Source organism: Rattus rattus, chromosome 14 (assembly GCF_011064425.1).
Source record: "Rattus rattus isolate New Zealand chromosome 14, Rrattus_CSIRO_v1, whole genome shotgun sequence".
In the NCBI taxonomy this organism is placed as follows: Eukaryota; Metazoa; Chordata; class Mammalia; order Rodentia; family Muridae; genus Rattus; species Rattus rattus.
In genome coordinates, this window is record NC_046167.1 from 36,636,891 (window position 1) to 36,664,116 (window position 27,226).

At 36.6% G+C, this 27,226-nt stretch overlaps 1 protein-coding gene across 2 annotated transcripts in view; it reads left to right on the top strand.

The window, feature by feature from the left end:
• The window catches only part of Cdk13 (cyclin dependent kinase 13), an 89,427-nt gene extending 62,538 nt beyond the window's left edge, over nucleotides 1-26,889 (top strand). The window contains exons 8-14 of one of the 2 annotated variants that reach the window (XM_032884506.1): nucleotides 2,687-2,788; nucleotides 2,886-2,963; nucleotides 14,253-14,369; nucleotides 15,503-15,634; nucleotides 21,637-21,842; nucleotides 23,110-23,559; nucleotides 23,978-26,889. In XM_032884506.1, the coding sequence (XP_032740397.1) occupies nucleotides 2,687-2,788; nucleotides 2,886-2,963; nucleotides 14,253-14,369; nucleotides 15,503-15,634; nucleotides 21,637-21,842; nucleotides 23,110-23,559; nucleotides 23,978-24,828 (1,936 nt within the window). In that variant the 3' untranslated portion in view covers nucleotides 24,829-26,889. The remainder of the gene's footprint in view (nucleotides 1-2,686; nucleotides 2,789-2,885; nucleotides 2,964-14,252; nucleotides 14,370-15,502; nucleotides 15,635-21,636; nucleotides 21,843-23,109; nucleotides 23,560-23,977) is intronic. The other variant, XM_032884507.1, reaches the window with a different exon arrangement.
• Nucleotides 26,890-27,226: the final 337 nt, after the last annotated feature.

Here is a 27,226-nt window from a genome sequence, read left to right on the forward strand (position 1 = left end):
GCAAAACCTAACATGTTAGAAATACCCAGAAAATAATTAACTGGTATATTAAATACTATGTGGTACATTTAGAGCTATATTTTGTGTAGTTTTGTGTTTAATCATTTCGTAAGCTGACTGTTCTAAATTTCATAAAGGTGGCTAACCAAACTTAAAGCTAAAAATGATGATGTAACAAATTACATAGAATTTGATATATGTCATGTAAACTAGTCTTTTGTTTAAACTTCTTTTAAATAAATTTCATCACTTAAATATTTGTAGTTTCTCCATAATTTGATTATTTTCTAAACTTAAAAATTAGAGATTTGTATTAATTTAAATATTTCTTTGAGAGTAGTTAAACTAGTTTCAGCCTTACAGCATAGTCTTGAAGTGCTTATAGACCCTTGAAACAGTTTAAAAGTTAGTCCTCAAATGTTTTTCAAGCTTTCTTCCCCTACCCAGAAGATTCATATGTCATCTTACTTTACATTTAAGTATTCTGTGGTGCCCCTTGTTTTCCTGGGCTTTATATTTAGGTTCATGTTAAAAGAGTGTTTTTACTTTTGACTGAAGTAAAGACAGTTTAAGACAGTGGAAGCAAGTCAAGATCAATTATTCAGATTGGAGACTAGACTTCATATTGGGCACTCTTTTGCTGTTTATGATGCAATAGTATATAGCTAAGAAAAATTGAGACACTTTATATGAAGATAAGTGATACCAGGAAATAAACAAAGGGAATTTACTAAGGAAAGTCTACTCAATTTTCATTTGCTTCATAGGCATTTTAGCCAGCTGTGGTGATATATGCCTGGCTTTCAGCTCTTGGGGTCAAAGGTAGGAAAGTCACTGGAACCTCAAGGCCATCCTAGCTACAAAGCAAGTCCCAAGATAGCCAGGGATGGGATAGTTGAGACTTTGCTTGAAATTAAACCAAATGAAAAAGCCTTAGACTCTTACTTGTTCATTTTCAGTTTGATTTTGGGAATATTGTGATGCCCAAATCGATGTTAGGAGTATTGGTGCTCAAATTATTTAGAGAAGTTCAGCCAGGTTAGAGCGGAGCAGTTCAGATGCATCCTAGGCTTTCAGGAGCCTTAGACCTGTGGTTGCTAAGAGAAAGCTGCTGGGTTAAATTGCGGGCATTTTTTTCTCTCCCCAAATGAATCCGATCCAACCAGTCACAGATGAGCAAATGGGCTTAGAATATAGCCTTCCTGGGGATCCTCCTGTCTGCCCTCATTATTTGGAAGACATCTAAAGGAATACAGTTTATAAGTGATGGAAAGATGTAATTACTCTGAAGGCTATACTTAAACACCTTAGTTCCTGATTTTTTAGGATCATTCTTATTCATATGAATCATAAAGAAAGTGACTATTGTCTGATGTTTAGAAATATTTTGCTGCAGCTGGGAAGTGTCTTTAATCCTCAGCACTTGGGAGACAGAGGCAGGTGGATCTCTTTGAGTTCAAGGTCAGCCTGGATTATGGTGCAAGTTCCAGGATAGCCAGAGCTACACAGGAAAACCCTGTCTTGAAAAACCAAAACCAGAAAAACCTTTGCTACTGAATTCTGTACTGGAGGATGGTCAGACTTAGTGTTATTATAAGTTGGCTCAGTTTATATGTGTTCTTTGTAGGTTTCTCATGAAGCACCGTACCTGTAGCTTGTCGTTCTGTGTAGTCTAGGCCACAAGTAATCATATAGTCAACATCTACTTTATTATTAAAAACCAGAGTGCATCCAAATGTGTTAAATATTATCAAAGATGTGCCTAATTAAAAACTTTTGCTAGGGGCCAACTGTTGTGGCACCCACCTTGATACCTAGCACATGGAAGAGGCAAGAGGATCTCTGTGAGTTCAAGGCTAGCCTGGTCTTCACATCGAGACCCTATTTCATCAATAAACAGCAAACTTTTGTTAGGGACCCAGGTAAACCACTTGCCTAGCATGTGAGAGTTCTTCGAAACTATCCTCAGACCCAAAACAAAACCAGTCATTGTATTAGGTAATCTCAGATCAAACTACATTGATTTCTGCTAATCATTCATTTATGAATTATTACTTTTAAAATTATTTATGGAAAGAAAAAAGTATTATTTAGTAATTGAGTTGAGGGTGACTTCTCTTTGACCAAATTACAGTTAACAGCTAACTGCTTATTTTTACAGTCACATATTTAGGGAATTACTGCTGCTTGCCCATGCATTTTGATTGTGCATTAAATACTTTAGTTAATCAGAGTTATGATTATGGGATTGCCTTGATTATCTAAAATAGTATTTTTTCCATTAATTATTTGTTCACTTTACATCCTAATATTTGGCTCCCCTCTCCTCCCAGTCCCACATTACATTACCAACATCCCCCCAGCCCCCATTCCCCATCCCCTTCTCTGAGAGGGGAACCTCCTCAAGGACTAGGTGCATCTTCTTCCTCTGAGGCCCGGCAGGCAGCTAAGTTAGGGAACAGGATGCACAGAAAGGCAACAGATTCAGTTACTGGGGGACCTGCATGAAGAATAAGCTGCACATCATCTACACATGTGTGGAATGCTTAGGTCCAGCCCGTTGCTAGCTACTTGGTTGGTGGTTCAGTTTCTGGGAGCCCAAAGTAGTAGTATTGAGAGAATCTCTTACTACAAAAAATGCTAACTTTAAAGAGTCCTGCGATTTTTGTTTTTGTTTTTGTCTTAGTCGTCCATATACTAACAAGGTCATTACTTTGTGGTATCGTCCACCTGAACTGCTCTTGGGAGAAGAACGATATACACCGGCCATTGATGTATGGAGCTGTGGGTAAGATGGACACATTTTCTTAAGGTACTAAAAAGGTTCTGTTAGTGAGTTAAAATGAGAAAATTTAGATAATAATGGCTCTACTTTTCTCTATTAGATGTATCCTTGGGGAACTCTTCACTAAAAAGCCTATATTTCAAGCAAACCAGGAACTTGCACAACTAGAGCTAATAAGGTAAGCTGCTGGTGACATTTTTGGGGAAATGATGATATCATGCTCCACAGGGTATTGAATTCCTTTCAAACTTGTATCTTTAGTTGCAGCCCTCTGATACTCGTTCTAGTAAAATTAAGGATCTTAAAGATGTTTTATTTTTACCTTTATTTTGATGTTATTTACTTTGGTGACATAGTCTTTCATAGAACTGAGAAGGAAGAGTATAATGATATGAGAGAAGGCTGCATGATTAAATACTTCATTCTGTGCATACATAAGTTTATATGTAAACTATGCTTGTTTATGTCTACCAGAATATATGTAAATGCTTGTCAGCATATGCCATTTTTTATTAGGCTCTTAGGACATAGCTTACAAGCAGTTAATTTTCTCTTCAGATTGCATTTTAAAAGTATTGTTTTCTCTGTTGGCTTTTTTTGTTCTTTTCTTTTATCTGTTCCTTTTCCTGTCAAGATGGGATTTCATACTGTAGCACAGGCTAACTTCAAGCTCTCAGTTTTCCTATCCTAGTCTCCCCGTGTTGGGATATAGATATAAGTCATCTCATCAAACTTAATTTTTTTAAGGGAGTTTGGTTTTCTCTATAACAATGTAGAAGATCTGCGTGAAAATATCAAAACTGAGAACAAGGTGTTTTGATAGAGAATTTGGAAGGAGACACAAATTTACAGCATTTCTCTTTTCTAACTGAACAAAATAAATATAAAGCAACAGACAGGAACTAGAGAAGGATTCCTAACGTCATCTTAGAAATCTGAAAGATACTATCTAGAAAGAGAGCACTTTATTCAGAGAAAAAAGTCTGCTTTTGGGGAAGGTTTTTACAGTATTAGAGTTTGGCTACCACTTCGGCCCCCACCCCTCCAGAAAAGGCTCCAAAACTTGAATATTGTTCTTTTTCAGTGGTGAGATCTTTTGCTGTAGAGCATAGCAAACAAACAAAAGTGTGTTAGAGCCTCTTCTCTGGGGATAACATAACTATAGTCAGAAGTTATGACTCATCCAGAATTAATACTGCTTCAAGTCCAGGGCAAACAGTTGCCTTATAAAATGAAAGCATAGACTTAACCCATGGGAATCTACACATGGAACTTTTAATGAAATTACAAAAAGATTGTCTCAATCCATTTCATTTTTGTTTCTGTCTGAATACCACAGACTAATTAATGTATATGGAATAAAAGTTGTTTAGCTCGTGAGTATATAGAATAAAAGTAATTTAGCTTGTGATTCCAAAGGCTGGCAGTTTAAAATTGAAAAGCTGTGAGTCGCAAAGTCCTTTTTACTAATAGCAACTCTGCGAAGTCCGAAGGTGACACAGGGAGCAACAGATAAAGCTAAACAAAGAGGCTAGCTTTTATGATAGAGATGGCCCTATAGTAACTCATTAATGAGTCTCGTGACTTTCCCACCTCCCAGAATTTATTCCTATCAAATTCCATTAACGTGACTTTCAGGGTTAAGTTTCCAACATATGAGATTTAAAGAACATGTAAAACAAAGCAGAGTGGAGTTTACCAGGAAGCTTTTCTCTTTCCTTTTTGATGCAACAGGCAAGTGAACTCTCCCAAATAATAAGTATATTTTTTAGAACATTTATAATAATATGTTACATATTAGAAGACACTAAAAATGAGAATTGCAAAAGAATGAAATACAGTATATTCTCTAAATAAGAGGATTAAAGTTAGAATGCAAAAATTAAGATGAAGCCTGCCATTTGAAAAGGCGGGAGGGATGCTGGGTCAGTAGGTAGAGTTGCTGGGAAGCCTACTGAGTTTGAACGAGAGGACCAAATCATCAAAGTTGTCCTCTGCACATGCCTACCATCACAACAGACACACCTGCTGGACATACATACATGAATTGGAGCAGTAGATCAAATATTAAAGTGTCATGGCTCAATCTTGCTTAGGAGAACGCCACACCCTTCAATTCAGTCTTTGGCTATATACTGATGTTTTGGTCAACCACAAGTTATGTGGACAGTGGTGATCCAGTGAAGGTGAAGTTGCCACCAGCTAATGCTATCATAGTTTCTTTAACATGGTATTGCACACATGACTTACAGTTTGGGATGCCATCTCTACTGTGCTAATCCTTTTCAGGCATAGTACACATAATCATTAAGTACACAATATTCCTGAATGGTAATAAGCTGCTGGCTTAGGTACTTACTGTACTTTTTATTCTCACATGAACTTGTACATAAAAATTAAGCTTATTGTAAAACAGTACTCCACATTAACTGGCTTCAGCATTACATATCTCATGTTTATTGCCTTTTTTGATTGTACTAAGAGGTTGCATTTAGTGATCGGCCAAACAATGCAGTTCTCGGAACAGATCCTGGCTGTGTAGTGTAAGGAAGGAAATGTAAACAATGGGATCATTCGGGTGACAAACTGGAACAGCAAAATAAAGCCCAGAGAATAAACACTTAACAAGCTATAATATAGAAAATGGAGAGCTTCATGTATGAAGCCAAGATTTCATGTGGGCATGAGTTACCCACTGTATTATGTAAATTAATCTTATACCTTAACAGTGAGAAAAGAAATTCAGTCAAATGTAGGCTAAGATAGAAAAAATTACCTTAGATATAATGAAAAAACTACAAGATTACTTAATTCACAAAAAATAATCCTATAACACATTAGAAAGTTGTAAATATATAAAATAGTACTATCAAAGTACTCAGAGGAACCAGGCCCTGCATGTTAGTATGTAAATTCTTGCAAGTATTGCTAAAATCAGTAGTTTTACTGTTACTTAAACTATTCTTTTCAAAATTGAAAAAATTATTTATTAGAAAGTTGGTGAATTAAATAACCAACAAACATACATTAAATATCAGAAAAGTGATAATAGCTGTATGCCTCAGATTCACTGTGCCTTACTCTGACTTGCTGGCAGAGAAAGATTGCAGAACACCATTCCTTCCCTCCTTTTCTTTGTATATCCAACTCCTCAGTCTTATATTTTGTAGTTATTCTGTGAATTTAACAAAGAGAAAAAGACCCATAATACCCATTTTGCATATAAGAGGATTTAATATAAGGGAGAAATGGATTAGGGTAAGACATGAAAAGTAAACTTAGCCAAACTGAAGATTTCACTACTAAGGCAGACAGTTTTCAGTGCCCTCAAAGAGGCCAGCATTTCAGAATGTGGGTCAACCTCAAAGACCCACTCCTTTCCCTTCTGTTCCCTGCCTTCTCTTGCATTGTCTTCCACAAGTAAAGAGGGCCCCCCTCCCCTCTCTCTGTTTCTGTCTCTCGAGGTTAGCTTTCTGACTCAGTCTTTGACCATACTGATGAATTTAGCATCTAATTCTTACAAAGAGCAAGAGCGAAGCAAGATGGGTTTGGTTTTAATAAATGAGGATACTTCTTTCTTTAAAAGAGTCTATTAAGATGAACTTTAAAATTATTTAACATGAGGGTGCTCCGTATCAGGAAACAATAACTTAGTCTCATATCAATAGGAAAATGATTAACTTAAAACAATATATACATATTAGGAAATTTTATTTTTTTATTTTTTTTTTTTTTCTTTATTTTTTTTTTTTTTGGTTTTTTTTTTTTTCGGAGCTGGGGACCGAACCCAGGGCCTTGCACTTGCTAGACAAACGCTCTACCACTGAGCTAAATCCCCAACCCCAGGAAATTTTTAAAATGATATGTTTTTAAGCTATAAATATTTGAACCTGTCAATGCTAACTATATTTTCTTAAATATTGAGTAAATACTATAATATGAGCAATTCACAAAATGTAACATCTAGTCTTTTAATAGTCATGACTCAGTACTTTAAGAAAAAGGTTCCTATCAACCTTCCCATCCTTGCTCAGATTAATCACTATCCTGAATCTCAGGTCACTGCCCTATGTTTGTTTTGTTTCCTTCCTTCCTTCCTTCCTTCCTTCCTTCCTTCCTTCCTTCCTTCCTTCCTTCCTCCCATCCCTCCATCCATCTATCCATCCATCCATTCTTTTTTTTTTTACCCATTCTCTTTATATCCTGCTCACTGCTCCACTCCCAGTCACTCATCCCACAGTCCTTCCCCATCCCCTCCTTCCCTTCTCCTCTGAGCTGGTGCTTCCCTCCTACACTTGCACTTCAAGTCTCTGCAAGGCTAGGTGCTTCCTTTCCCTCTGAGGCCAGACAGGGCAGCCCAGCTAGAAGAACACATCCCACGTACAGGCAAGAGCTTTTGGGATAGCCCCCATTTCAACTGCTCGGAACCTACATGGAGACCAAGCTGTACATCTGCTACATATGATTTGGGAGGCCTAGGCCCAGCCTGTGTATGTTCTTTGGTGGTGGTTCAGACTTTGAGAGTCCCAAGGGTCCAGGTTAGTTGACTCTGTAGAGTTGACTCTTCCTGTGGAGTTCCTTTTCCCTTTGGGGGCTGCAAATCTTCCTCCTGTTTTTCTGTAAGAGTCCCCACGCTCTATCCACTCTTTGGCTGTGGATGTCTGTGTCTGAGTCAGCTGCTGGTGAACATGCTTCTGTCTGTATGGTTCAGGAGTCTGATGAGGGGTGGTGGAAGAATGGAGCTCCTTTCGGGGATAGCAGGCTGCTCTAGGCAGGGTGGCTTGGCTCAGAGGGCTCAGAGAGCAAGGAATATTGGTCCTGTAACTGCAACCTTCTGTTGCATACTTTGATGTTCTCCCTTCCTCAGTAAATAAATAGTATCTTGAACACATGGCAAGCTAAAAAGGAGGTTAGTAACCAGGAGTTTTCTAGTAAGGTTACATATTTATCTCACTCAGTTAAGGAATGTGAGTATCCAAAGGTGGGTGAATGTTGATTTTTACTTTTTTAAAGATTTATTTATTTAGTTCATGTATGTGAGTACACTCTCTCTGTCCTCAGACACACCAGAAGAGGGTATCAGATACCATTACAGGTGGTTATGAGCCCCCATGTGGGAATTGAACTCAGGACCCCTGGAAGAGCAGTCAGTGCTCTTAACTGCTGAGTCATCTCTCCAGCTGCCCTTCTTTTAAATTTTGACTTACATAGTTAGATGTAGAATCAGCTGCTTTTCAGAAACATTGTTCACTAACTAGGACTGAGCAAGTAATTTCTTAAGTGAAAGGAAAGAAAAACAAAGATTATCCTAAGTACATCGAAAATGCTTTTAAAAGAAATGCAAAGAAGTTACCAAAATTATGTATCTGTGTATTTTCTTTTACTGTCATTCCCTCTAAGCCTGTTCTTTGTTTCATTGTTGGTCCTGAGTTTGTTAGCTACTATACCTATATAACATACCACAGTTAGGCTTCAAGGTACATATTGCCATAGCAGTTTCACCTGAATTATTTCAGTGAAACTTCTTAAAACTCAATGTCTTCTAGTTTCAGTTTTAAAAAGCTGAGACTTAGAGAAATAAATTCATCTAGGGTCTTTCAAGTGATAATTGGACAAATTCAGCTTTGAATTAACCATTCTGTTCATGGAAAAAAATAGGACTTCTAAAAATTTTTATATAGTAGGCACAAATGATAATATTTCATAACACAGTTTGAAAATTTTTGTATTGAGATTTCTGAGGGAGACATTAGCAAAACTATTCAAGTTTTCATTAAGAATTCTATCGTTGTAAAATATAGTATGTAGGAACTTTTCAAAGAACCAACAGAAAAATGTTATAAATACAGACATTTGTTGGGGGTTGTAAGCTCTTTAAGTGTAAGGGATTATAAAACACAGTAAAAAATGTATATCATTAACACCAAGGATAATGTCTAATGGTAAGATATTAGAAGAAAAAAGTAAAGAACAATTTCTTGTATTGCTATTTACCAGGGTTTAGATGTCCAAAGTCGGTCAACTAGTAGTGTTAGCCAAGTAAGCCCGTATGAAATATGTATAGTTGGACATAATGTGTATATAACACTGAATATATTCATATAGAGGAGGATATATTGAATGTGCCAGACGATCACCTAAAATGCCTAAGAACAAAAAGGTAGACAAGATTCATGACATGTTAAGATATGTGTGTCATGTACTAATCTACAAAGAAGACAGTAGCTTTTTTTTTATAAATGTGTACCAACTAGAAAATATAGTGCGGTGGAGGACGTGCTCTAATAAAATCACCAACATGTGTGCCTGTGGAATCCTGAAAAACTATATAACTGTAGAATGTTCTTAAATATATAAGATTTTAAAACCTGTTGGAGAGGGAGCTGTAGAGATGACTCAGTGCTCATATGACTCATTTGCTGCTCTTGCAGAGAACTTGAGTTTGGTTCCCAGCATCCATGTTAGACTGATAACAGTTACCCGTAATTACAGCTCCAGGGGATATGATTCCCTCTTCTGATCTCCACCAGACACCATACTCATATGCACACATGTATATATACAGATCCATTCAATACACATAACCAGAAATTAAAAGAGTAAAAGAAAAAATAAAAAGACTGTTGGAGTGACATTTTATTTTTGAGTACCAGCTCCTCTGGTGCTAGTGTTGTAGTTGTTAGTGAGCCATCGGCTGTAAGGTCTCCTCCAGGAGCAGTATGTGTACTTAACTGCTCAGCCAGTTCTCAGTCCCACTGTGTTTCCTTACATACATAACTAGAATTTCCAAACATGGGTTTTCACACTGAACACATTTTGTTTTTATTTGTATTTTATATCTGTGTAAAGATAAATGTGAAAATATCTAGGAAGGGACTAGAGGGATAGTAAAAATAACCAGAAAAGACTTTTTTTCTTTTTTTAAAAGGGAGAACTTAATATAGCTTGTTAAAACCAAATCACAATAATCAAACCACTCGGTCACAATATATGGTGGCTAAGTCAGTGGAATTACATGAGAGCTTCGGAGAGTAAAGCAGTTGATGTGCACCATAGAGTGTAATTTAGAAGAGAGCAAATCAAAGTCATTTGGCTTAAACATGTTTAAATGTTTGAGACAGGGTCTCACTATTTCATACCATCTAAGCCTTAGATGTAGACCAGGTTGGCCTCAAGCTTAGGACAGTCTTGAAGTCTTCCTGCCTCCCAAATGCTGGGATTATGAACATGTAATATCAAGCATGAACAATGTCGATGGCATGTTTTGCGGCATTACTATACATACCGAGAATACCTTGGAGTCCAAGAAGAGAAATCCCATATTTGTATTTTCTAGTTCTGAATGGGCAGAGACAAAACTAATTAGTAAGATATAATGGTGTAGAAAATGATTAGGTTGTGGCGTGTACGTGTGCGTGTGTGTGTGTGTGGGTCAAGGATGGTAACATTTAGGCAGAAATCTTAAGTTCTTCAAAGTCATTAAAGACTCCTAGATGTAAGTGCACTTGATTTGTTTTCATGAATATCCTGTGAGTAATGAGGAGCCGAATAGCTCAGTTTAGTCTGTCCACTACTCAGTGAAGGGTTACGTTACGAGTAGGATGTAGACTAGCAGCATAAGAACATTTTCACAGTGTGACTCCATGGAGATAAAACACATCAACGTTGTCTGTAATTGTTCATCTGAAGATGAACTGGTGAGAAAGCTAAGAAGGAAGAGTTCATTTTCTAGTTTATTTAAACATGTTTGATTCTGATAGTATTTTTGAAAAGTTGCTTAAGGTATGATTCTATAACATTAGTTTTTTAAAAACTTAAGAAAAACTAAAAGAACTTTTAAATCTGGTAGACCTGAGTTCAAATACCAGCCCCATGGCTCCTGCTGATTTGTGGTGTAAGTTCCGTGATGCTGTAAACTTGGCTCTTCATAGTCAGAACAGGACTAATAACATGCCCAAGGAGCATAGGAAGTGAGCATCGTCAGTGTGCCCCATCGCAGACTTCCTCTCTCACCTTATCTGCAGAAGTACTTCAGTCAGAAGCTAAGGTATATGTTGAATTGTTAGTGACTGATTAAAAGTGAGAAATGGATCAGGTAGAAATAGTAATAAAAATCTGCTTTAAAGCTTACACTGCAATGACTCATTTATTTATAATTTGTTTTGCTCAAGAGAGTTCAGTTTGAGATGGAGCTCAGTGGTAGAACACTTGCCTAACACTCTGTATTCAATCTGTAGTAGCAATAAATACAGCATAATATTCAAATATTTTCACAAGGCAGATGGTGTGGTTTGCATTAGAGATAGAATGGATTAAGAAAGTATGGAAAATATTGGAGGTAATAAAATGGGGTGGATAGGGATAAAAATTGTTTCTATGTGGATGTTGGCAAAGGTTCACACATGTTCTTGGGTTTTTTTTTTTTTTTTCCTTTCTTTTCTTGAGACAGGCTCTCTCTGTAACCCTGGGTGTCTTACTCTGTTCTGTAGATGAGGCTGGCCTTAAACTCTACAAATCTGTCTGTGCCAGCCTACTGAGTGTTCGAGATATATGCTCCCACTTGCAGCTAAAGATTAAGAATATGCACGTTAAAAACTCCAGGTCTAGCTTGTTGTATGGGTATAAAAATTTAGACTGCATTGCTACTAAGTGAAGAAAACTTGCGATTCTGGGCAAAGTGGTACTTGGCTTTAATCTTCTGGTCCATCTCTCCAGCCCTTGGGCCTCACCTTTGAGAATATTTGTTATATTTCAGTACCATAAAAATACCTATGCAAAACAAGTAGAAAATAAATCATTATAAACTATGAAAATGAAATTAAGCTTGAGTTATAATCTTCCTTTGAATATAAGGATGAATGTATATTAGAAAATGTGAGGAGCTGTCCGAGGAGCTGTCCTCACAGATGTGAGGAGCTGTCCTCACATACTCCATTACAAGATGGCACCGGCATCCGGCAGAACGCACCTAGTAAAAAGGGCAATACGCAGGTGCCTGGTAACTTCCCTACTCGAAGGGACACGTACGTTATGGTATGTCATCTGGCATAATTGGCAGCGACTAGTCAGAGAGTGACACGTCCTAGGCGAGGATAGTTTCCTATATAAGGGACGGTTATTCCTCACTCGGCGTCTCCGCATTGTAAGCTTATGCTCTCCCTCTCAAGACGCATTAAAGCTTTTCTGCAGTAGGATCCTGTGTGTGCCGCGTCGTTCCTGCTGGCGAGACTAGCGTGGGACAAGAAAATCTTTTAATGTAATTTGTGGCATTACAATTCTAGGGAAAGAAATATAGATGATGAAAACAGTAGAGCTAAAATTGAAACTGATAAACTAAAATGAAAAAGCCTCAAAAATGAAGAATTAAAGAGAAGTAAATGAATGTGCACGCGCGCACACACACACGCACGCACACCATAGTGTGTTCAAAGGTGGAGTGGCATGGTGCTTATTCTTCAGCACTGTCTGGCCTACAACCTAAATAGACCAGTCTAGGCTGTCCATGGACTCATGGTTCTACCTGCCCCTGCCTCTCAAGTGCTGGGATTACAGAGTATGTACATCACATCTGGCTCATCGAATACATTATCAGTAGTAAATATGTGGAAATTCTTTTGTTTGTGACTACATTATAATGTGTATTTTGTGTTTCTCAAACTAAAATTCATCAGCTCTTGCAGAGTAAATTCAAAACCAGAGGTCAAAATTACTGTATAATATTCCATCATCAACATTTTAACACTTTGAGAGTTGTTCAATAATGTAATGCTGTGTGTGTATCATAAATCTGTAAAGCCTCAATTTAGATCCTGCCTTATATATAAGTACTTCCAGATTAACTGCTTACAAAATGACTTGGGCTAAAAAACACTCAAGAGAAAAAGAAACTGTTAACAAGTAACAAACACTAGATCTTATTGGAAAAAGCACATAAAACCAAGGGAAATAGATTATTTCTAGGATGGAAGTGTTAAGTTTCTAAGTTTGGAACATCAAGATTTTCTCTAATGTCCTGTTGGCTGGTACCTTTAATGCTTATTTTCTGACAGCACATGTAAGAAAACACTTGAGGGCTGGAGAGATGGCTCGGTGGTTAAGAGCACCCGACTACCCTTCCAGAGGTCCTGAGTTCAATTCCCAGCAACCACATGGTGGCTCACAACCATCTGTAAAGAGATCCGATGCCCTCTTCTGGTGTATCTGAAGACAGCTACAGTGTACTTATATATAATAAATAAATAAATCTTAAAAGGAAAAAAAGAAAAAAGAAAACACTTGAAACTTTTTAGAGTCTTTATGTTCATTGTAGCAGGTGCCAATTCATTTCATGGCTTTGAAGGAATATCGATCACTATTGTGCAAAAGAACAGATTCTTTTTTTTTTATTTATTGTATGTATGTGAATACATGGTCGCTGTCTTCACAGACACCAGAAGGTGCCTGGGTCCAAGAGAAACAGCTAGGCATACAATGAAAATCTAAAGGACCAAACAAGTGCTAAAAGAAAGAAAATTAGCATGTGAAGGGATGTCTACTTTTCATATTCTTTGGGGACCTTGTTGGGTAGAGTGTGATAAGGATACAACTACTTCAAATCTAACAGAATCACAGAAATGAAAAAGTAGCCTGGGAAGAAACGTTTTGAGAAGGGATGAGGCTTATGTGCATGAGGTGGCATCCTTTTGGGATCCTATTAGATCCCATTCTCTGAGAGTTCAACATTTCCTAAGAGGTTTGAGGAGGTTTTGAAAATCGAGTTTTAAGCAGAACTTCCTATATGCACTAGTATACAGAAAATAAGACATTAGTAATCGCAGTGATAGACTCACATTTTGTCTTACCATGTTAAACCTTACTGATAGTTTTACTAATGATATACATATATTGTGATTTTTATATACTAAAACCTATTTTCCCAATGTGATTACCTGTATATGTATACCAAACTATTGAGAAATTTCAAGGCATAGTCAGAAGAGTAGAACAATTAAAATGTGTAAATATTCATGACTAGTGTCACTGCTGGAATTGTAGAACTGTGTATCTCAGAAGTAGTACCTTCAGAGTGCTTCTTGTTTGCATCTAGAGGCAGTGGTTGCATTTGGGTAGGAAGTCTGTTTCTGCTGTCATCATCAAGATACCCTATGTTTGTGTGACTGTATGCCAGCACCCCACCTCGTTTCCTTAATTTGTAACATATAGGCCACATATTTTAAACATTACCTATGTTTTAAGATTTATGTAACAGGAAGGTCCTTTAGGAGATTTAACGTATATGTGGGAAATTTTGGAATTTTCAAATTAAATTATGAAGACTAAAATATTTAAATTCCTCATAACATTGTACCAAGGCTTTTATGTCCTTAACAACTGGTTGATGTTTGAAAAATTTTATTTATTAGTTTCTATATGTAGTTGGTAATGATAAAATTTCTTTTTTTTTCTTTTTCTTTTTTGTATTGTTTAGTCGTATATGTGGGAGTCCGTGTCCTGCAGTATGGCCTGATGTAATCAAACTGCCATATTTCAACACCATGAAACCAAAGAAGCAATATCGGCGGAAGTTAAGAGAAGAGTTTGTTTTGTAAGAAAGGGATGCTTAAATATCCATATTGCATTGAATGCTTATTTTGTAGTCATTTTGAAGTTTAAGTTTGTTTCTTTGGTCTTTCATTATAATTGAAGGCAGAGTTTCACAGACTGGCCCTGAATTGTCTATGTAGCTTAGGATGGTCTTGAACTTGTAACCTTCCCTGCCTCGTAAGTGCTGAGGTCATAGGTGTGCCCTAATTTTTTGAGAGATCTAAGTGTCCCCTTGACCTGAGATAGACATACTGCAGCTCTTCTTCCAGAGCCTTGTGCTGTGAGTTTCTCTTTGCTGCACGTGAAGTGCCTTTTCTCTCATAACGTCTGTGATGAGCCATTAGATTTTATTTGTTTATACAAAGAAAACTTTTAATAATAGTGTTGTAAATTTCATTCAAACAGCTTTCATACGACTTGAGCATAGGTTTTTATTTTATTTTAGGCTGTTAGTTTTTAATTTATAACCATGAATTTCTCAGAGAGTAATGAAGGATATTATTTGCTAAATAGTCCAGCACTGTATAAAAATAACAATACTTTTTGAAAAGAAAATTGATACTTGTGCAACATACTGAATACATTATTTAACCAATATTTCATTAACACTTAACTGATTAATAAATGTTTTAAAATATCAGCTGCAGTTACCTATTTCTTTATAGTATTCTATAAATTATAACAAGAATTTATTAGTTAATAAAGAAAGGAGGGGTTGGGGATTTAGCTCAGTGGTAGAGCGCTTGCCTAGGAAGCGCAAGGCCCTGGGTTCGATCCCCAGCTCCAAAAAAAAGAAAAAAAAAAAAAAAAGGAGAATTTTAAAGATGTAGGTAATCGGAGTAAAGCAATTGGAATTTAGAATATAATTTTATATACAAGTGAGTACCCTGTCACTCTCTTCAGACACCAGAAGAGGGCATCAGATTGTGTTGCAGATGGTTGTGAGCCACCACGTCATTGCTGGGATTTGAACTCAGGACCTCTGGAAGAGCAATCAGTGCTCTTAACCGCTGAGCCATCTCTCCAGCCCGGAATTTAGAATATAATTTAAATTTAATTTTCACATTTGTAAGTAAGTGCTTATAGAAGTGCAGAGTGTGAACTGTGCTTGACTCTCGTGTCCTCTGGTGCTAGTATCCCTGCAGCTGCACTCGACTTATTTGATTACATGCTTGCCTTGGATCCCAGTAAGCGCTGCACTGCCGAGCAGGCTCTTCAGTGTGAGTTCCTGCGAGACGTGGAACCCTCCAAAATGCCTCCACCAGAGTAAGTGACTTGTTTTTATTTTAGGTTTGCATAGTATAAACAGCTTTGAAAACTTTGTTAATTAGTTGTCATGATCCATGGTTCCATGCCGAAGTCGAAAGAGTTAGGTTAAAACATCAGAAAATTACATGATCTGCACATTAAGCATGCGGGTGCTTGTTTATTGTTGAATTTACCATAGAACAGCAAAAACAGCCTTTACCATTTCTTTAGCTGATGTTGAGTAGTGACATGTTTCACTTTTATAACAATCCTGTAGTGGTAGGATATGGCCGTCAGGCCTGCACTTCTAATGGTGCTGCTTTAGCCAGAGTTTTGAGTCCTATGCCAAGCTTAATCTGTACAGCCCTCTACGGTAGGTATCATTACCGCTGCTTAACAGAGGAGGAAGCAGGCTCAAAGAGGTTAAAAAACTTGCCCAAGAATACAAATACGGTAAAGGATGGTGCCAGTTCTCAAATTGAAGTCAGTTTAATAAGAAACAAGTTCTGAAAATATTCTGTGACATCTCGCACAATAGAAAATCCTTGTCATTATTTCAAAGAATGTTAATATCAGAAGTATGTTTGGAATGATTCTTCTCATGGAGGGAAAACGCAGTTTGGAGAATTAGAATAGATAGTTTCTTAAATCTTAGAGCTTCTATAATTTGTCTAGAATTGGTTGGGAAGAAGACTGTCCATTTACCTTTCCATGATAGGAGCTAAAGTTCTGTAGGTGTTTCCTTGGTATCTGTTAATGTGAACAGCAGCATTAAAGCAAGCCTATCTCCAATAAAATCCTTTGCTATAATAAAATTCACATATTTCAAGTGAATAAACATGGGCTTTAGAGTTCAAATCCTGGCTCTTCCACTTTGGGTTGTACTGAGTGTATTTCCACAGGGTTTGTCGTTAAGATTTGATTGAACTATATATACATGGCCCATGAGATATTTTGAAAGTTAAAAAAAAATAACTATCATCTGACATGCAGAAATCATTTACTACTTTTTTTTTTTTTTTTTTTCCCCCGGAGCTGGGGACCGAACCCAGGGCCTTAGTGCTTGCTAGGCAAACGCTCTACCACTGAGCTAAATCCCCAACCCCCATTCACTACTTTTTTGTTCCAGGTTTTTTTCTTTTTAATTTTTTCTTTTCTTTTTTTTTTCTTTTTCTTTTTTTCTTTTCTTTTTTTCTTTTCTTTCTTTCTTTCTTTCTTTCTTTCTTTCTTTCTTTCTTTCTTTTTTTTTTTCTTTTCCCCCTCAGTTTGGGTTGTATAGTACAGGCTGGCCTTGAATTCAAGATCCTCCTTTCTATGCCTCTTGAGTCTGCACCACTTAACCTATATAGGTAGATACTGTTGAGTTAAATGTTTAGTATTTATCGTTCTTCTACGTATTTAGATATATCAGTAGTCTCCAAGTGGCTTGATTCTAGTAGCCTATCAGATTTTTTGTTGTTGTTTTGTTTTACTGTTTTTAACTTTCGATTTTGAGTTTTCATCTCTACCAAAAAGTAGGATATTCTTCAGCTAGATAAATAATTATTGGTGTGTGAACACATTTGTTTCATTACTTTATAAACTTTATTTGAAATAGTTGAATGTTAACCTGTTGCATGAATCTATAAAAACTGGAACTTTACTACACATATTCTTACTATATAGCACAAAAACATCCTAAAAACTCGTAGAGCATAGTACATAGTTAAGTCTCTCCAGTAACATTTTTTTTTAAAAAAAAAAACTTTCTATTGAGTCAGGATTGAACAATTTTTTTCAGAACGCACATATTTGTTTACTTAGCATGTATCTTCACTCTTTCCTCACTCTTAGAGAAGGTTTTGATGACACTGACTTCTCTTTTTGATGGTGGACATCAAACCCAGGGTCTAACACATGCCTGGCGAGTGCTTCTACTAAGCTACATCTCCAGTCCCAGGGAGCTGTGTGGTAAAGCATCTCATAATTTGGATTTGATTGATTTTCTGTGACCAAGATTAGATTAATATTTTTCAGTGCAAGAATAATACCTACAAGGTAACATGTTTTTCTTGATAGAATACGTCAAGAGGAATATGATTTGATTTTGTCCAGTTACTGGGTAAAAAATTGGTAATTCTAATTGTTTAATCCACATGAAAGAATTGTAGTAAAGCTATCTCAAGCTTATTTTCATATAAACTTCTTAAGCCAAGTTGCAAAAGAATTTTTAATTAACATTTTTAAGTACTGTAGTCATATTAATCGTGTATACATTGGGGTCTGAATGGCCTTTAAATTCACTTAGAAAATGTTCAACATTTGGCATTTTTTTTTTTTTTTTGAACTTCCATTATTTCTTAAATTTTTATTCTAGTGTAACTAATATTACATTAATTGTGATATACATAAATGTACTTTAATTTTAAAACATTTCTATGAATATTAATATGTGGTATTTGGTGCTGTGTCACTAGTACACATTTAAGTGTTTTAAGCCATCAGTGAAGTTGGTGGATATAAAGTGTAGCAGAAGTGATCCAAATGAAATCTTCTCCTATAAATACTTCACGTAGTAGTTGTCATAGCTTTGAACCAGTCCTATTTACTAGACATCAAGACATAGTCTGCATTAATTATAATCGACTTGTTATTTCCTTGCAAATGAGTATTCACTGAAAGAAGGAATGCACAGCTGCATCACTGCCTTTGAACTTCTTAAGTATCTAAAGTTTTGTTTTTAATCAGAAAATGAGACTGAGATGGGAACCATTGCTCGGTGGTTAAGGTCACTGGTTGCAGAGGTTTGGTTTCTAGCACCCAAATGGTGGTTCACCACCACCTAAAACTCCAGTGCCCTCTGTGACTTCTGTGGGTATGAAGGTCACACATGCTACACAAACATATTTGTACACACATTTCCAAAAACAAAAAAGTGAGATCATTTGAAGAGCTTTCTCTTTGAAAGAGAAAAGCTCTTGTAGGTCTCTTGATAATAAAGAAGTCATATGACCCAAAAGCTTATTTAGACATTAGTCGTTCATTTTATTTATTCTTATTTATTTTACTAGTTCTACCATTTTTTGTGCTATGACTTAAAAGACTTAGGGAATTTTGTTTAGTTTTTTCCTTATAAACTATAATTTTTGTCAAACTCAGACTTTATTTTTATCAGAATACACTTTATTGCACTTTTCTATTAAAAATAAAGAGAGTAGTACACTTGGGTGTTCTGTCAAACTGTTATGGAATGTATGCTCTTGGATACATCACTAAAGAAGTTAAGCTAAGGTTATGATGATATCAATTCAGTATTTAAATTAAAAGCTATATAAATATTTAATGACCTCTACTTAATATATAAGAGAAACTACTAAGTAGGGGTATTATTCTATAAACTATATAAATAAAATGTGACCTAGATGGCCTGTAGCCTATACCTTATTAACAATATAAAAAACATTAAACATTTGGACAGTAATGTAACAATCTATAATTAGAATAAGTATTTCATGATTTGATAAACACACGTTTAGACAACTGAAAGATCAGTGATGTCAGACACAAATATTATGCATATTGTGTGAGTGACTCTGACCAAGGATGCCCTGATACAAATTAACATACTACTTCTGTTCCCTGGAAATAGGTAATATGGTTAACCTTATTTTTAAAGAAAAAGAAACTGAGACATAGCAGTTCAGTGACTTGTGTGACAAGATAGAAGTAAGTGGCTGAGCCAGCATTTGAATCTTTGAGGAAGCACATACTTTTGGTTATCTGGAGAACATGCCTGATTTATTTAGAGAATCAGCATAATCAATCTGCCATTTTAGATTATCGTAAGGTTATGTTTATATTTCATAGAGATGAGTGTTAAGGTAATGAATCTCTAAGTTGTGGGAGGGAACAAAAAATCCTTTTCCTGGATTTCTTTGCTTTTCCACAAGAGCATTATATTTCTTGGCTGTTAGAGTGGAGGAGTTGTAATGATTTTGTTTACCCTGATCTGAAGTAGTATAGTGTATTTGAAATCAGCGTCCCACTGGAGGCTACAGCCCACATTTAAAACACAAACACATTCCTAGAAAGGAAAGTCTTTTGGAGGGTTTTTGATGCCTTACAGCTTCCCAGTATCAATCTTTCAAATTATCCCTTTGTTTGTTACTCCAGGAGGTTTTTACACGCTGAGGCAATGCACCATAGTAAGATGGCTGAGAGGTATGCCTTTGTTTTGTTTTCGGACCTCAGGTGCATAGACTTGGTTTAATCATAATCCTTGTGTCACTCATCATTGGTCCATGCATGGCTCTTTGTTATTTATTTTAGTTACTTTAATTAGTTATTTTAAATGTTAATAAGCAGCCATGAGCCTACCAAGCAAAAGCTAGAACCTTGAGAATAACCCACTTTAATCATATCATAACCCTTCTTCCTACCCACGTGTTCCCTTGCCCTCTTCTTCCCAAGGTAACCATCATTCCCGTTTCCTTCTTATTGTATATATTTTCTGTTGCCATCTGTATGTATCCATAAAAAAATTACATTTTAAAAATGTAGTTGTTTTTCATTTTATACAAAGGTGTCATGCTGTTTTGTAATCCTGTGGAATGACATTTTTAAATTAATATTATATTGCTAAGATTCAACCATTCTGTTGCATATGCCTTTATTTTATAATATGAGAAAGTAATTGTGGAAGAATTATCTACTTGAGTATTCAGGGCATTCTTTTAGTTCAGTCTTTGAAAAGGTCCATGTGGAAATAATCCCCTTACACAACCTCAGGTACACTCTTGGAAAGTCCCATCTATGTACCTCTCGAGATAAACATCCAAGTTGAGGACAGCAGGTATATACCACTAGATGGCATTACTTAAAAGAATCTAGATATTCTGGGCAAGTTTATTAACCTTTCCAAGCCTTAATTTTCTCACCTTTAAGCTAGAGAAAAGTAATAGTAAGTTTACATGACCTTATTCCTGGGATTTGTAAATCAAGTATTTTTGTCTTTAAGAAAAAGTTACTTTTAGTGTTCAGTGTTATAGATTTATATTGAGATGAAAAATTATTACAGAATTGGAGGTAATTTTGGTAGTTACGTAGAACTCTGTTGATGAGTATAATGAGCCTCTCTGTGCCTGGATTACCTATTCTTGAGACTCATCTATAGAAACAGTTTATTTCTAAAACAGTTGGTAAAAGTAGCAAATATGTGACTAAAAAGTAAAAGATTTTACTAAAAAGTTTTGTACGAATCCTGTGTTCTAGCCTATTATGTTACTCTCCTTTTTATGTCTGGCTTCTACAAATAGCATGTTTCTGCATCCTTTTTCAAAATTCCTGTTTAGTGTACAGTATGCTGTAGTTGGTTTTAAATGGTTATACCAAGGATAATAGCTAGCTTTTATTAATATATATTTTTCATAGTTTGATGAACAATTATATATTGATTATTCAGAAGACAAAAATAGTTCATCTCTAGGATACTTGTACAAATGAGTACACAGCAGCTGTGACCGTATGCTCAAGGCCCACTTAACCAAGCCAGACAAAATCCCAGCATGGAGGGTAGGACTTAGTGATGAAAGTCCACTTCCAGCTGAGGAGATATTTGTAGCTCATGGCTGCTGGGACAGGGACGGTCATGTTTTTTCTTCAGGGATGTGGCCCCTTTAGAGTTTGCCTGTATTTCAGCAGGGAGCCTTTTACCCATACACATACTGGAGAGACAAAGAAAACACATGAAATTGGGAGGGAATAGAGACTTAGGGGAGATAAGAAAGGAATTTTAGGGGGGAGATGTGGGATGTACTTGATCAAACACAGTAATGCATGAATAGAATTTCAAACAATAAAAAATTAGGACAAATAAGAAAAATTAGACCACCACTAAAGTTAAAATCCTGAAGGATGATGGAATTTTATTAAATGTTTGTATCAAGTTTTCCAGAATGGTTTGTGAGAGGGGAATGGTTCATTATAACATTAGTATTTCTTGTTACAGCTTTTGTGATTTAGAATTCATCTGTTTTTTTCAGCCTTCCTTTGTGGCAAGATTGTCATGAATTATGGAGTAAAAAGAGAAGAAGACAGAAACAGATGGGCATGACTGATGACCTTTCCACAATCAAAGCCCCCAGGAAGGACTTGTCTCTGGGCTTAGATGACAGCAGAACTAGCACGCCCCAGGGTGTGCTGCCACCTGCACAGCTGAAGTCTCAGAACAGCTCCAGCGGAGCACCTGGTCAGTAAGGTCTCTTTGCCTTGTTATGTTTGCATTGCTTTGTGGCCTGTGTTGACTGTGTGTGGCAAAAAGATAAGTGTTAAGGCTTTTTTACATTACAGTCTCAGATCATAGATTGGTGGTGATTGGTCAGACTTTTTTCCATTTTCTCTAGTTTAGGAGTCAGGAGTATGTATGTCTTTCATTAATATTAGTCTGTGAAGTTCAATATTTAAGGCATATAAAAAACAAAGGTAGCCAAAACTGCAAAGGAAGTTTTTATCCCATTGGTAGATATCTGTACATCATTCTGTCTAAGACTGTATTTTAAAAGATTGAAATCTGTTGTTTAGACCTAGTTATTTTTTTCATTCACATCTACCTATCTATCTAGAGATAAGATCTCATCTTGTAGCCCTGAATGTCCTAGAACTCTCTTTGTAAGCAGATTGGCCTCAGATTCACAAACAGCTGCCCATCTTTGCCCCCCAAGGACTAGGATTAAAGATGTGTGCCACAATGCTTGCTAGTTGACAGCTTTTTAAATATTGTAGTCTTAGTTTCCCTGAAGAACCTAGGAATCTGTCAGGTCTAGCCTGAATATTGGAGAAAGAAAATTAACTAGGTATGTCTACTGGTAATGAGTTAATATGTAATATGCATGTTTGTGTAGATCTTTGTAACTCAAAATGGCTTAATGTTTTTATAAAGTAATCTGAATAAAAACAGATTTTTATCATAGTGTGTAAAATATTAGTTTTAATTTCTAAAAAGTTCTTTCCACAGTTAACTTCATTTTTGAAGTAGGATAGCAAAGAATTCAGAGACTGTATTCAGAATTAAATTTGAGAGTTCAGGAGCTTGCAAATTATCCGCTCTTTTAGGATAATAATAGATATTGTCTTATAAAGTGGTTGTGAGGGGTAAAGGCCACAAAAAGCTTAGAAAGTGCTGGCACTGTTAGATGTCATTGTTCATTTCTCTTACACAGTGTTAGCTCTTGGTTAAATCTGTGTATGACTCTGCTGGTAATCTTGATTTTTCTTTTGAAAAATATATTGCTGAAGATGAATTACCCAAAACAGATTGTAGTTTTGATGTCTATCATGGCTTGTGTTGTAGTTAGAGTTTGAATGTCTGATGGGTAAGAAGACTTCCTTCAGTGCTTGTTTCTCATTGTTTCATAATTCTCCCTCAAATGGAGTTTTAATACTGTATAATGAAGAGGTTATAGGGGTTGGGGAAACTGTGAATTATGGCAGTTCTAATCAATGCATTTTGTCTTTAGTAATAACAGGCCCTGGACAGCCGTTAAACCACAGTGAATTGGCAATTCTTCTAAACCTACTACAATCTAAATCAAGTGTTAATATGGCTGATTTTGTCCAAGTGTTGAACATTAAGGTAAACTCTGAGACTCAACAGCAGCTAAATAAAATAAACCTTCCTGCTGGAATTTTGGCAACAGGTGAAAAACAGACAGATCCATCAACACCACAACAGGAGTCTTCAAAATCATTGGGAGGAGTTCAGCCTTCACAGAGCATCCAGCCTAAAGTGGAAACTGACGCTGCGCAGGCTGCAGTGCAGAGTGCATTTGCAGTCCTCCTGACTCAGTTAATAAAGGCCCAGCAGTCAAAACAGAAAGATGCCATGCTGGAGGAGAGGGAGAATGGATCAGGACATGACGCTCCAGTGCAACTCAGGCCACCTCCAGAACCCAGCACTCCTGGATCTGGTGAGTGATTGGCTCAGAGCTGTTGCTATCTGTGGCTTTGACTGTTCAGTGGGGTGTGTTGAAGACATTCTCAGGTCACTGGTGAGACCTATTCTGTTTACTTCCTGGACTAGATTGTTTAGAAATTTGTCCATTATGAATATTATATTTTCTAAGGTAAATTTACAATAACTCAATTCTCAATACAAAAGGATAAATGTTTTGGGTGCAGTGGAAACTTACTCTTCAAGCATTAAGTACGACTGTGTGGAGTTGAATAGTGTATTTCTTTAGTAATCTTGTGTTTATGTGATAGTGGGCAACATGAACACTTGTGAGGTGTCCTTTGGTATTTTGCGAAAGGTAAAATGTGTAACTGTTCTGAATATTTCATTTTCCATGGTACCTTTTGACTTTTTCTTGGTTTTATTCTACTTAGGGCAAGATGACCTCATCCAACACCAAGACAGGAGGATATTGGAGCTGACACCAGAACCAGAGCGGCCTCGGATTCTGCCTCCTGATCAACGACCTCCTGAACCTCCTGAACCACCACCAGTCACTGAGGAGGACCTGGATTATCGGACAGAAAACCAGCATGGACCTACTACTAGTTCTTCATTAACTGACCCACATGCTGGAGTGAAGGCAGCCCTCTTACAGCTGCTTGCTCAACATCAGCCCCAGGATGATCCCAAAAGAGAAGGTGGTATTGATTATTCCACAGGAGACACGTACGTGCCCAGTTCAGACTATAAAGACAACTTTGGAGCATCTTTCTCTGCTGCCCCTTATGTTAGCAGTGATGGTCTGGGAAGTAGCTCTGCTGCTGCACCGTTGGAAGCGCGCAGTTTCATCGGAAACTCAGATATTCAGTCTCTGGATAACTACAGTACTGCTTCATCTCACACTGGTGGTCCACCTCAGACTTCTGCCTTTACCGAGTCATTTCCCAGTTCAGTAGCTGGATACGGAGACATTTACCTCAATGCTGGTCCCATGTTGTTTAGTGGAGACAAGGACCATAGATTTGAGTACAGCCATGGTCCTATCACGGTCCTCACAAACAGCAGTGACCCTTCCGCAGGGCCGGAGAGTACTCATCCCTTGCCAGCAAAGATGCACAACTATAACTATGGTGGTAACTTACAGGAAAATCCAGGCGGCCCCAGCCTCATGCATGGACAGACCTGGACTTCTCCTGCCCAAGGACCTGGATACTCACAAGGATACAGGGGACACATTAGTACATCAGCTGGCAGAGGTCGAGGCAGAGGGTTACCATACTGAGTATCTGTTTTTCCTCAGGCACATCATTTTTATCTGGAAAGACTTTTCTAGCTGCAATTTCAGGCAGCAATCCAAGAGACTTGAATAATATTAATTCAACAACAGCTTTATTTTTATGTGGAAAGGGTCTTGCATACAATAGTGAAAAAAGAAAACAACAAAAAAAAATCTTTGCTTAAATTCATGCTGTTCTTAAAACTAGCTCTATTGATTGTACATCGTCACAGATTTTAGTTAACAGTTTTATTTTGTATTCTTGCAGTTTTAAGTGGATGCTAACATTAGGGACATAATGTTTTTATGGCCCTCTTGCAGATCTTCTGAACTATGCACACTTGTGCTTTTTTTGTAAGTTTGGACCAACTTTTATGTAAACAACCTACCCCTTTCCCTCAACCCTCCCAGTTTTACAGCAATCAGAAAGGGCACTGATTTCTTTGGTATTTTCTTTTTACAAAGCTACCTTTAGTCAAAGGTCACTGTCAGTCTTTGCACCTGCTTTCAGTGTTATTGTGAAAGGTGTACTTTGTGCTCATTTCAGAAAATAAAACACAACCTTTCTCTTGATGCAACAGTTTTATATAAAACAAATGGTTAACATTATTTTTGTTTTGTTTTGTTTTTTTTTTTCAGGTTACCATAACCCAGCAAAATTCATTCAAATGAAATAGTGGTTTTTATATGAAAACTATGGGTCGGGTGGGGAGGGGTTCGAGTAAGTGCCTTAACAGGTATGCTTCAGGACTGCGGATGAAGTTAGCCTTTCCACCACTGTCTTTCTAAGGGAGTCTGCACTGTGCTGAAGGGGCACGAAGCTCTCCATTTTTAGGAGTTGTTTGGTCAGTTCTGTTAGGTCCATTCCCTCTGCTTGTCACACTGTCCTTTTCTGCCTGTCTTTTGGCTGTTAACTTTCACTGTTACCTTCTCTCGGTAGGAGTGTAAAAGAAAAAGAAAGGGAGAACTCGGTACCTTTTTTTACTTCTGGGAAGTACTAATTTTTTTTTTTTTTTTTTTTTTTTTTTGATCAGTTAAGTTGTTGAAAGTAATAGCTGAATGAGAATTTTAGTGTGTTTCTTTCTGGCTGTCATACTAACCCAGTTTCTATTTGGAGGGCAGGAGTTTGAATCAAATATGTGTAACAATTCACAAAATAAAATCATATGATACATAATAAATATATTAAAGCTCACAGAAGGAGGGTGGCAAACACCATATTTAAAGTTATATAATTATTTTAAGAAAATGTCAAGTTACGTAGCAAAAAGAAAACTCAAAGAGAAAACTACCTTTTCCTTTCAATTTTGTAAAATTTACTGTAATTTCTGCCAGATTAGAGCAGTGCTATTAGGTCATTTTTATTCTATTAAAATCAACCAAGAAAGAATAACTATGATGTTGTCAAGTGTCACTATGTTTATGTTCACACAAAAAAGCAAAATTATATTTCTGGAAAGGAACCAAAGGTAAATAGCCAGCATCTCCTTCACTAATAAATGACAGAGTCTGGGGCACTGAGTGTGCCAGCTGACAGCTTCAGTTGTTCTAGGACCTTTCCATTGGAGTGTTAAATAGGGAAGAACTGTTCTGGAAAGCCAGTTTAACTTCATGCCCTTCATACGATCTGTGACCCTGCATTTACCAATATTCAGGAAACATTGTTTGGTGACAGAATATTTTAAAGGTGATTTTCCAGTTTATGACTATTAAATGAATTTTCAGTTGACCATTTTAAGTTTTGATGGTATTTTGTTGGTGAAAGAAAAAAATTAATGGAAGAAAAAATATTTTGCTTTTATTTGAATATTGGCTACTAATTGACTTAAAACAGTAGAGGAAGTGAAGAAATGTTTTGAAATTTAGCAAAATAGAGTATTCAAGTCTCTGAAAATTTAATATGGTGAGTCTTAGAGCTTTAGACTTTCCTATAAGTGACAGTATCTAAATTATTATTTGTCACATTTGATACATCTGCTGGCCATAAGCAGCTAACCTAAAATTGAAACTATTTATGTGACATGAATAGCCTGTGTTTTAAAAATTAAATATTTTATATAAAATTGACTTGTGTTTGGATAGTTTTTCTAATTAAACATTTCAGATATATATATCCATGTTGGGAGAGTGGCCGGGAAGAGAGGGAAATTATTGGCTTTGAAATAGAAAATTGAACTATTTCTTTGAATAATGTGTGTTTTCTAAGACTGCGTAAGTATATCCTATATATAAGAAAAGAGGATGCCAATTACACCACAATGCACTGCTGAGAGGCCAGTGAGTGCAGGACAGTCTGGGCTCATGAAAAGATGTCTCACATGTTGAGGAACATCGACGAAGTGTTAATGCAGTGCTGAGTTTGGGTTAAGAACAGAGCTGGGAAGTAACTAGTTACTTAACTTAA